Source organism: Larimichthys crocea, chromosome XI (assembly GCF_000972845.2).
Source record: "Larimichthys crocea isolate SSNF chromosome XI, L_crocea_2.0, whole genome shotgun sequence".
NCBI lineage: Eukaryota > Metazoa > Chordata > Actinopteri > Sciaenidae > Larimichthys > Larimichthys crocea.
In genome coordinates this window covers 11,460,135-11,472,168 of record NC_040021.1, presented here as the reverse complement: position 1 = coordinate 11,472,168, position 12,034 = coordinate 11,460,135, and the positions used below count along the sequence as shown (strand labels likewise).

The window sequence follows — 12,034 nt, the reverse complement described above, 5'->3', positions numbered from 1 at the left end:
TGTTCTCTTAAAGGGACAGGCACATTATTTTTTATTTTTTTCCACCTCAACAACAATACTATACAGCATGAGCTCAACATCCTATGCAGACACAGGTTTAAACCTGTAGCAGCTTTGATATATTATTTTTTAGTTTAAAAAGCTAAAGTTATTCAGGCATAAGTACCCAAGCCATGGCTTATTTTGGCAAAAGATGGCATCAATCCACATGCAGTGGTAGGGTTTTTACTACTGTTAATTTAAGGTGCTTGTGCTTGAGTATTTCTGTTTCATACTTCTATGCTTCTACAATACTCTAACTATAAAGGAAAATATTATACTTAAGACATTTATGTGACATGTAGGCCACTATAAATTAACATTTTGCACACAAAACACCCAACAGTATGTAAAATACTTAAAATTACCACCACCTTGATTAACTTAAGCTATAAAATGGTACTTTCATGTCATCAATAAACAAATATAGAGTATATTTCTGCTTCAGGTGCACAATATTTTAACTCTAGCAACATTTTTAACAGTTTAAACAGAGTGTGAAGTATTTAAGTAGCCTAAGGGGACGGAATACTACGTTCACCACTTGTTAAAACACAAATGCAAATGTGTTTTTTATAGAAATGACAGCATTTATACCCTTTGAGTGTGCTGGATTTGCATAACACAGTGTAGCTGACTCTGTTCCTTTCACAGCATTATGGTAGGGGCGGGTCCCAGGCTGGTCCCAGCCATCGGGGCGGACCGTTCTGACACAGAGGGAGCAAAAGAAGAAAAAAAAACAACAACAACCCCTCTCTCTCTCTCTCTCTCTCTCTCTCTCTCTCTCTCTCTCTCTCTCTAGTCAGCAAACATCTATGAGTGGTTGTAATGCAAAGAGGGATACGAGTCGCTGCAGCACACAAGTCCGTAGGAATCGAGGTTAACAGCAAGTTGTCAAGATACCACCGATCACAACGGAAAACGCGTTTGCTGGCGGTGAGTTTTAACGGTCGTTTTATTATTTTTATTTTTTTTTAAATTCAAAATGAGCCGTTACAAATCCGAGTCGCGTGCGTCTTCGTCCGTTCGTTCGTACGTTTGTTCGCGGGAGAGTTTGTCAACAAATGTGCGGGGCAGCTTGAGGCATGCCCGGGCAGAGACGGTAGTTGAGCGGATTTACCACGGGAATGTTGGCATAAAGGGCAGAGAACATTTTGTACATGTATTTTTATTTATTTCTTTATCAAATGAGGGTTTCTTCTCTTGTTTCAACGGACCAACTGACCGCTTCTATCCGTCTCCTCCTCCTCCTGCTGCTGCTGCTTCTCGCTCGGCTGATGTTGTTTCCCGGGGTCTTTAAAAGACACAACCTGGTGCTGGTCTGTCTGTTTATCTGTGTTTGTCTGTCACGAAACCAAGTTCCAACACCACGCAGTTATTACTCAGAAGTTAAATAACTTGCTTTGTTTGTTATTTCACGCATTACTGACTAATATGTGCTTCCGAGTGATTGAAGCTCTTGGCTCTGTTATCTCAGAGGTGTTTGTTTTTGGGAAGAGTTGTCAGGCGAAGTGAGGAGAAAGTGTCAGCGGAGGATAATGTCTGTCATAACACAGTTTGTCGAAGAAAAAATAAATATATAGCAAAGACCCGGGCTAAAGTTGTTTGTCACCTACTTTTTTCAAATCAGTGTCAGAGAGAAAATCCACAACTTTAGCTGTGGTTGTTATTGTTTTTGCTTTAGCAGCATGTGTCAGCAATCTGTTTCCTCACCGGTTTGTCTACTGTGATGAGCGGTATTTACGCGTTGAGCTGCCCGGGGCATTGCGCTCCTGATGCGGGATAAAGATGCAGCACATCCCCCGGTGGTCCTCCGGAGCCTACTTCTTAACGATTTAAAACATCTTTAAAGAAAATCGCTTTCTTTAGTAGTTTGTAACTTTCTCTTGTTTGTGCACTTACTATTGTTTTCCAGTGCTGACTTGCTCCAACACACAACAAAAATGTCTTTCTCCAATCAAAGACTAACATTTGGCTGTAGAAAGTAGTGTTTATGACTTTAGTAGAGCCTTGTCACTTGCACGCTGATATCCACAGGATACGTATTACCACTTTACATGAACGCAGGAGAAATAGCAGCAGAGTTCACCTTGTGTGTGTCCCCCTCCCTCCACCCTGAGCAGGGCATGGAGGAGAGCCCGGTGCACAGATGGTGCAGCAGAGGGAGCCACTTTCTGCTGCAGCTCTGAGCCTCTGACCAGCACTGAGGTGACTGCCAGGCCTCCCTGATGCCCCAGGCAGTGTGTATATATATGTGTATCTGTGTGTGTGTCCCTGTCTATGTTTGTTTTTTTATGTGTCTGACACTATGGTTATCTTGCCAGTCCTCTGTTGACTGCCAGTGGGAAATTCAAGACTGGACTTGCACAACAAAAGTGCACATTTGATCTCAGTGAAACTTGTGGCACAGTTGCAGAGAAGAGCCCTTAGTGCTTGCATAGCATTAATTAATGTGCTACTAAACTTGGAGTAGTAGTTCATGCAGTTTTTATTATTGTAATGCACCAATATTTAGTGTGCATTGGCGGGATTTCACTCTTAAATGCCCTTGCAGCAATTAAGGCCAGCCGATGTGTAGATTAATAATATCTTTTCCGTGTAACTGTCTGATTCAGACGTGCATCGTAGTGTGGCATGGCTAATGAAACAGTGTTTTTCCACAGCTGTTTCAAGAAGTAGATTCCTCCTCTGACTTCATTTCATATGACGTCATGCAAAGGGACACTTTCGTGAAGAGATGTACAACTGAGGGGCCGCCTCTCTCAGTAAACACAATACCAGTATATCCAGTTCCAACTTTTACATTTGCCAGTCAACACAGCCCATTTGTCTCCACACAAGAAAAGGAAAAGACAGGCTCTCGTCACACACACACACAAAAAAAAGATGAAACAGTAGTTCCAATTCTGGCTTGTGGCCAAGGAGGAAGAGGGTGTGAGTGTTTGCGTTCAGTAGGCACAGTTGAGGATGGAGTGAAACTCGTTTACTCCTCATGAAACGGCTGCTGCACGCAGCACATGACAGTCTAGCCAGAACTTTGGTTTCACTGAGGTTTCACTCACGCACCGCCCGCTGTTCTCTATGTGTGTGTGTGATAGTGTAGACAGGCAGCCATCCAGTGATTGTGTGGTTGAGAGAGAGAGAGAGAGGAGAGGGAACAATGAGCATAGCTCTTAATGTTGAGCTGCAGAATTGGTGCAGGAGGAAGCTAATCCCCTGACTGTGCTTTGCTCTGTGGCACACTGTTCCAGATTAAGGTATCTCTGAGGAGGAAAAAAAAGCCTGTTCTGTGAATCTTTTGGCACTCAATTACAATTTGGCACATCATCAAATACGACTTGGCAAAATGTGTCGCGGGAGGGTGGCAAATCTGGCGTAGCATTTTTTTTTAGCCGCCCACTGGGTCCCCCCTACACAGGGTGTTTCCATACGTTTGGCTCCTGTTGCTACTCATCACTATGTTATAAGAGATAATCGCTTTGGCTACAGCTGGCCTCTTGTGTGTTTATTACCTTTCTTCACTTAGATCATTTACACTGGCAGATCTCTGCTTGTTTGTTTTCAGTGTTACGTGACACAACATTAGCCTCTCACTGGGTATTATGATGACTAATGATTTATTTACATTTAATGCAGGCCGGGTGAGATAATATGCAAGAGGGCAAAGTTTCCACTGATAACAGGATCATATTTGGCACTTTTTGTTTAGTCTTGACACAAATCACGCCCAAATTACCTGCCAGCTAGACATCATAAACACATGGGCATGCTTCAAACACAGTCCCATAAAAAACATTTTATGCTCACTCCACCGAAACACACATTCTTGTCAACTCATTCTAAAGTTTTCCATCCCGTGTCTCCCCTCTCCTCTCCAGGGAGTTTACCGCTGAGGCGTCGGATGGATGATGAGGAGGAGGACATGTCACGGCCCATCTCACAGCTCTGGGGAACGCCCTTTAGGGACGTCAAATACGAAGACCGAACCACACAGATCGCGGCCGGACAGGCCCTTGCTGCCGTCACTGCTGCCGTGCCCACGTCGCAGAGCCACAACAACAACAGCATCGCCATCAACACGCTGCCCTGCAGCTTGTTCCGGCAGCCTCGCATACCCTTTCACGGTAAGGAAGGGAGCGAGATAATGTAAGCCTGCTGAAAAAACTGAGCGTACAGCACTGAATGTCGTGCATCAAGCACAACCTCACATGATTAGTCGTTCCTTTTTATCTAGTTTACTAATTAGTAAAGACCCAGGTTGTTAAAACTGTCAATCTGATTTGTGATATGTGTCAGATCAGATGAGTGCCAGAGGCTGTTGTTTTCTTTTTTTCTCAGGCTGTTATGCAGACGTTTGAATAATTACTGCAAAACAGACAAGAAAGCCGTAAAATTAATTTGAGCTTGGAGATCCCCTTGTCTTTTAATACGCATGCTAAGAACTTGAGAAACATGCCATTCTAACAAACTGTTTAAGTGTAATACGTTTATCTTAATTACTTATACAATTACTACTAATATGCAATTAAGCCAAACCTGAAAAATGAGCACAATGAAAAAAAATACAAATTAAATAAATATATTTTTTGAAACAGTAAAAAGACAGCACTAATTTTATAAATACATACCCACGCTAATATGTCCATCGACTTTAATCCAATATTGTTTCCCCCATTTCTAATCAAATCAGTGTGACATCACCCTAATCGAATTGAACCAACGTTCGAAGAAGATTGTTGTTTGTTTGTTTTGTCGACTCAGTGTCAGGGCGTGAGAGGCGCATTGTTCTGCGTTTAAAGTCGTCAATACATAATCACCGCAGGCTGGCATTACCTCGTCGTTCATTGTTATCTAAAGCAGTAATGGATGTCATGCACTCGGCGCCGTGCCAACTCCAGAACGCGGGACACTCTGCACACATGATGACATTAAAAAAAAAAAAGTTGTTTTCCCTACAAGTGGCATGACTGCAGTGACTGCAGAGGCGCATGCTTGAGGCAATGAGTGAACTCAGTGACACAGCCCACAGAAGGATTGTAGTTAACCGAGGCCGTTGTTGATTTAATAAGGTGTTTGCGTTTTTTCACCTGCGAACACTCTCTTTCTTCTTTGTGGATTCTTTGTGCATACCTTGTCATTTGTACATCTGCGAAAATCTGATAAAACCTGTTTGTATTTCAAAAAGCAATATAGCGTAAAGCTAGCATACTGTATATTTGACTTAGCTGGTCACACAGCTGTGTTTGAGGACTTTGAGTCATCAAGATAGTTGGGCCTATCTAAACACAGTGTTTTCACTGCCCGCTGAACTGATGCCAGTAATGTCTCTCAACCTTACATCCAGCGTGACACTCACATTCAACAGCAACAACACAAGTTTTTAAGAAGCTTGATGTTTCACTTTTAGGCAACGCTGGATTACGCTCACATTTCCCCGCTCAGTTTGAGCCCATGGAAGACCGGGGAGAGAGGCAGATTGAAGAGGAGGAGGAGGAAGAGGGCAGAGGGGAGGAAGGTGACGGGATGGCAGAGGAGCCGGAGGAGCAGGCGGGGGTGAGCGTGGAGGCGCAAATTGGTCGTAAACTTCGGGAGATCGGAGACAAGTTCCAACAGGATCACGTTGAACTGGTAAGCCTCACTTCACCCGGTGAAATGAATCCTTATGTGACTGTCCTCATTTCAAACAATCAGCTTCAGGGCCTGTGTGCAGTTTTTTAAATGTAAAGTGTAAACAATGCAGGCACAAATAGTTTTAACATCATCTCAAACAGATAAAAACGGACTAAACACTCTTCTTTGCATGTTAAACATCTGTTTGTTGAGATAAGCCAGCAGAGGCAGACAGCGGGTCTAGGAGGCTACTAGGACATAAAACTACATTTTGTTGACTTGAGACTAAGAGTTTGTCTTTGTATGTTACATGGAACCGTTTATGTGTGTCAGCTTTTACTTGATTAGTGAGACAAACCTACCTTGTGCCAATTTGTGGCTCACTCTTGGGAAGAAAGGGAACATTTTGCCAGCTGGATTGGCCACAACCCACACTGGATAAAAATAGACATGTGCAGTGATTCAACCGCTTTCTTGGCCATGCTGAAGGAAAAATCCTAAATCACTAATAAGGCACGATTTACCGTAGTTACTTCATACAGGATACTAAAGCTACAAAACTAATATGTATTCAGTCAGTATCTCAGGCTGCTAGGAATACACTGTGACAGCTGATACTGTCATAGAAACTGACTTTCTTCCAACCGATATCTAAATATTGATTCTTAGTTTGCGACTGTCGTCAAGGTCATCTTTGTCTTCTAAACAGCACCTCAGCCTGAGCTGAGGATTATAGACTTCGCTGCCAACGCCGTGTCAGTGGAACTGATACCATATCATTACAGTCAATAGGAATATTAGGGATAGGTTTTCTGATGTACAAAGGCAGAAGAAAAGAAAACAAACGAGTGAAATCTATGCTCTTCCGAAAAGAGGCGATTAAATGACACCCAACCCTCCCCGTTTCTGACCAGTTTCCTTTATTCCTTTGTCTTCGCTCTGTAATTTAAAAGACAAAGTCTTCTGTTTGTTACGTGTGTCCTTCACCTGAAAGGAGGCCGACCTCTTTGCCCTCAAATGACTTCTTAATACTGAACATACCCACGTGAAGCATGAAACAATTTGGGACTTTGAGAGATGATGAAGAGCGAGGAGGCTCGCTATTTGCAAAGCTCCCGAGGGAATAGTTAAGCACACATACCATGTGGAGTTCATCATATGTAGTTAATTGTGCATGTCAAGAAATAAAATCCACACGGAAACATGTGTCACAGTCTCTACAGATGTTTTTAAGAATCTGCACTCGCACTTTTCGGTTCTCCCTCGACAAGATTTGGTATCACCGTGTGTTTGATAACAGGTTGGGGGGGTTACTCTTATCAGTGTTTGTAAGGCTGTTACTGGTCTGACTGAGAGTTCATATTAGTCACATGACCACGGACTTAGTTAATAAGTACAAATAGACTGGAAGGAGGGTTTCTAATCTGCTGCTGTGACTGTTTTGCCATGGGGGAGAAGAAAGAAAAGGAAGATAGAATAGAGAGTGAGAGACAAGAAAGCGATATACGGTGAGAGATGTTGACAAAAGCAGGTGAGAACGATGCGACTGTCACGAACAGGAGTAAGCCGTATGTCTGTGTCTGGGTAGACTTGGCCGGCTGTTTATACGCCTGTCTAAAAATAGAGCCTGACTCACGGCTACCCACAATACCTCAGTTGTCCCGCTGACTGCCTCAGTGTGTGTGTGTGTGTGTTTTGGTTTGCGTGTGTAACTCTGTGACAGAGAGATAAGAGCGAACGATTTCTTTTTTGTCCGCTGTCTGCGCTCGAGTTGGTTTTGTCCTCCGGGATCTGATACTCCTGTTGTAGGATTATTCCAAAGGGAGAGAATAATTACAAATGATCCTTCATGATATCCAATCACTTCCCTCTCTGTGTTCTCTCTGCCGCTATTGTTAGACTTTGTTGTTTTTCACTTGCTTCTCCAAGCAGAAGTTGCCGGCGTGGGCTAATGTGTGGGTTTTTTGTTTATGTGGTATATCCGTCAGCTTTTTTGACTACTTTTTTTTTGCGGCCAATAAAATCCTCACACTTTCAGGGAAATTTCAGGGGAAAGTGAATCCATCCTAACATTAAGCGAAGGAGCAAACACGCTGGTTTTTCTTAATCGTTTGGGGTACGTTAACCTAAAAACGGGCAGACAAAATACACACCATGCTCAACTGCCCATGCAAATGACAGCACAAAGATGAGCCTCATGTGGAACAAACCAGGGTACTGTTTAAATAAGCTCAGCAGTGTAGAATTAAGGCAATTAAGGACAATTAGGGTTACATTTAGCGGTGCTGGTTCAATTCAGTTCAGTCTGTTAGTTCTGCATCAAATAGCCTGTGGCAGGCTCTGATTGCTAGGCTGGTAGAGACCTTGATGGAGAGGGAGATCGTTACAAGAATGCTTATGCAACAGGCTGCAATATCTGAGCACGGCTGTTCGGAAAGCCGGTGGGGAGCTGTGCAGGATCAGAGAGGAGGAGCAGGGAGAGAGGGTAGTTTGCGGGCGGCAGCAGGAGCCCTCCCTCTCCCGTCTTCATCTGCCTGTAAGTCCATGTGGGCTGCACACCCCCAGTAAAACATGACAGAGCTGGGAGAACACCGCTCCATAGGAGGGAGCAGTTTCTGTCTCCTTGGCCTTTGTTTTGTGATAATTATTCAGCCGACTTTTTCGTTACAGGAGACCGCTGTGATGAAATCGGCAGCGCGTTCTCTGAAAGCGTTTCACTTTGAGGCTTTTGTTTAGAAGTCAACACTGCAGCATTTAATCAGTGAAACCTGCGGGAGGAGGATAGAGTGAGTGTTATCAGGATGAGTGGCAGCTACTTTGGCTTCAAAATGTCTTGTGTCACTGTCAGCGTGGCCATTTTCATCCTTTTATCAACTAAATTAAACGTTACACTTATAACTTCTGTCTAGGAATGAAAGTCCCAAAGAAATCAGAGAGTGTGTATATTCCAAAGAAGTATCGGGGAGGATGTGCGTGTGACAAGACATGTTTGCTAGACACAAGCCAGTGTTGTGGAAACAGTCTACTTGGTCATACTGTTTGAGATCACGGGGTTTACCATAGAAACCTGTTATCCTTTCCTTACTGAAAAGTCTGACAGGCACAGTTGTGATTTAACACGCTCTTCCCCGATAATAATAATCTAACGTGTGTATGTTTTTCTGTCTTCCCGCAGTTCATGAGGCATCAGAGACAAAACCTGCCTGCCTGGATGCGCCTTACGATGGCAGTGTTTGGCTTTCTGTTTCCAAGAGAGGCTCTCTTCCCTCGTCTGAGAGGAGAGCAGAGATGAAGAGAGACTTCCTGGCTGGTCCTTGCCTCAGCCCTTGTTTCCCCCTCGCCCTCCCACGGGGACAAGGCACCAGACTTTTAAGAGATGGCACTGTAAGATGGAACACGGGTTTGGATTTCGTTTTCTCATTGAATATGAAGATGAGATGAAGAAAACACTGGTCACCGCTGGACGGAGACTGATTACAATTTTTTTTTTTTTTTTTGGTTTGTTTGTTTTGTTTTTTTTGTTTTTCATCTTTCCGAGAAGGAGCCATTGTGTTTGAAGAGATATTTTCGAAATATTTGTAAGATTACCTATTTTGTACAGTAAACTGCTCTTTTTATTTGGTATTTCAAGTCTTGAAGGACCTCCATCAGTCCAGGGAATGCCTTATTCTCTCCAGGCCACAGTACAGCTCCTTTGCATCAAGGAAATCATAACAAAGAGATACATTTTAAGATTAGGCCACATTGTTGGCGACAAACTGTGGACGTGGACATTTCTGTGCTGAAGTTACTGACTTAAAACCTTAAGGACTCGAGGCACATTTCTAATTTATTCTCAGAAATACAATAAGCCCTGTTCTTATCCTTTACTGTTCCACACTGGCTGAAAAGTTGAAAATGGTTGTCATGACGGTGTCACACACTGGTGTTGCACTATTGGTCAGTTTAATGCGTGTTTTACCAGCTTCCACTGTAGACGTAGGGACATTATATCAACCTGTGTCATCCATCAGCATCCCCATCTCCAGTACCACTCAATGTTGGCCTAACAACCCCACTGTGTAGATTCAGATCCTGTTGATTTAAATGATAAACGCATACTTGAATTTAGGTGTACTGAAGATATTTTAGTCGAGTAAACATCGTGATTGCGCTTTTCAATCTGTGATCATGTGTATGTAGGAGTGTGTGCTTACTGTTTCCGAGATCCGCAGTCGTTTTGAAGCCAAATAAGCACAAACAAAGTCTAAACTAATCTCCTTCGTGGGATTACGATCAGGGAACTGGAAAACAATCAGACGCCTGAAAATCTTGGGGTAGAGTTCATCATTTTCTCAAGCTTTTCAGGATTTCTTTCTCTGGCTGGATTGACAATCGCGACTTTGCCCTTTGCTGCATTGTGGGTCGCCTGCGAGAGAGATCATCATTTTTAAGGGGGGGGTGAGCAATATCCAAGCCAGTGGAAGGAAGAAAAATCTTAGGGATCTGTTGCATTTGCAATCAAACTGACATCCATAGAAGAACATTTCCCAGAAAATGGCTGTGTTCTCAATGAAATACAAATGTCTTTGTTACAGAGACGTTTTGGGTTAAAGTTACAGAGATGCATTTTTATTTTATTTCACTCCAGGTCTAAATCTAAAATGTCTCGAGCACTGATTCAATCCTGAAGCTCAAACCTTTCATTCAAGTGCTTTCTTTCACCAAACTGCTGGTGGTACATCGAGCTTCTCCGAGAACTTTGTAAGAACAGCTTCTGTACAGTTAAGACAAAACAAAACAAATACTTTAATGAAATCACGCGGACACATTTGGGTCCAGGGGAAAGTTTATACATCCCCGTGCGACAACTGCTACGTTGGCATTTTGCAACGACACAGCCACTGTTTCTCAATGTTTATCAAGGAAGAAGTCTGTAAGGACTTTAAGATGTTAAAAATTCCTCATTTGATGTATTATTTCAGTCTGTTGTAGACTCATGATATGAACTTTTGAAGACACTGATGGGTTTTTTTTCTCCTTTACGTTTTCTTCAGGGAGTAGTTAACAACCGTTTGAATCATCTGACGCTTGTTATGGGTTTTAAAACTTTGCCTTTGCGCGAGGACTCCATACATCAGTGCTGTTATTCTTTGACTGATGTCGTAGACGACGCCAAACAAGCAAAGACATTTCATATTCTTTATGTTTTTCCAAATCGTTATCACTCGACATCAACATGGAAGTGTGTTACAGAGGTGTTTTTTTTTGTTGTTGTTGTTTTTTTTCCTGTAACGACATACGAGACGCTGAACCAAAAGTTTGTTTCCTGCAAACATTGAACGCTGAGCCAATTCAGATAATTGTGACACACTCTCTGGTCTTCAGTCCAAAGTATCATCCTCTGATCGACATGTTTAACTACTCCCTGTCCTTATTGAGAACAAGTTATTTTTTTCGTTTGTTTTCTTTTCTTTTAGATAATTTATTCTAATTTATTTTGTGTATATTTGCTCAGTGCTACTGTATAGATGCTATCTTAGTGTGTACAGTCCTTTTTCTTCTCATTGTTGACGTGCATTCAGTTGTGTGTGTTTGATGCCTGTGTGTGTGGGGAGGTTGGACTAAAGCCATGTGCCTCGTGCATTCTCACACGAGTAGTGTGAGTCTTTACAAATCACGTGAACAAACAACAGACAATCAAATGTACAAAACGTGCCTTGTGAGTAACAGACCTGCCGCATCACCATCATCAACACTCGGCATAATTTAAAAAAAAAAAAAAAAAAAAATCACCCCCGGAAGTCACTGGTCACAGCTCTCGTTTCACTTGGGCTCCGTGAGATTAATGTACAGTAGAGTCGGCACAGTTCGTCGTGCCTTGATAGAGAAAACAAAAACATCAGTTTGATTCCTCGCATCAGCTCACGAGGCACAGGCTCAACCTTTGACATCTCTCAGCACGAACGGCGAGTTTCACCACGCGAAAACCTTCTCAATACCTGAAAACGACTGTTTGCAACCAATGTGCACTGTAAAAACAACAACTTTTTTACCTGTATACTGTATTTTGCGCCTCTCTCTTTCTACTCCTGTGCTGAACTTCCCCACTCTAGATTCCTGAAACCTTTTGAAGATCTGTAATATGCTGGATCGGCCTAGTTCGTCTAGGTTTTTGTGCTTTATTATCTACAATCTAGGAGGGCTGTAGGTTTACATTTGAAGGAGGAATGAGCCACCACGGTGCCCAGTATTATTTGTATGTGAGATGGGTTTGAACAGCCACTGGAGTGGCGTTGATCTGAGCCTGTCGTCACCAACCACTTTGCAAACCTGACTCAAGTGAAACTTTTTTTTTTTTTTAAATAATTTGTTCAACCTTCAGTGTCTTTAATATCAGATTTAT

The 12,034-nt window shown here is 42.7% G+C and overlaps 1 protein-coding gene across 5 annotated transcripts; it reads left to right on the top strand.

The window, feature by feature from the left end:
- Nucleotides 1-816: 816 nt before the first annotated feature.
- bmf2 (BCL2 modifying factor 2) lies at nucleotides 817-11,432 on the top strand. Of its 5 annotated transcripts, none has more exons than XM_027284336.1 (5): nucleotides 987-1,141; nucleotides 1,343-1,352; nucleotides 3,918-4,163; nucleotides 5,447-5,667; nucleotides 8,825-11,432. In XM_027284336.1, the coding sequence occupies exons 1-5, from the start codon at nucleotides 1,025-1,027 to the stop codon at nucleotides 8,939-8,941; spliced, it is 711 nt and encodes a 236-aa protein (XP_027140137.1). In that variant the 5' UTR covers nucleotides 987-1,024; the 3' UTR covers nucleotides 8,942-11,432. The 5 variants fall into 5 exon arrangements, with proteins under 5 accessions (XP_010733555.1, XP_027140137.1, XP_027140136.1 ...); XM_027284335.1 differs by having other exon boundaries at nucleotides 1,343-1,358; XM_010735253.3 differs by lacking the exons at nucleotides 987-1,141; nucleotides 1,343-1,352 and adding an exon at nucleotides 817-975.
- The last annotated feature ends 602 nt before the right edge of the window (nucleotides 11,433-12,034 follow it).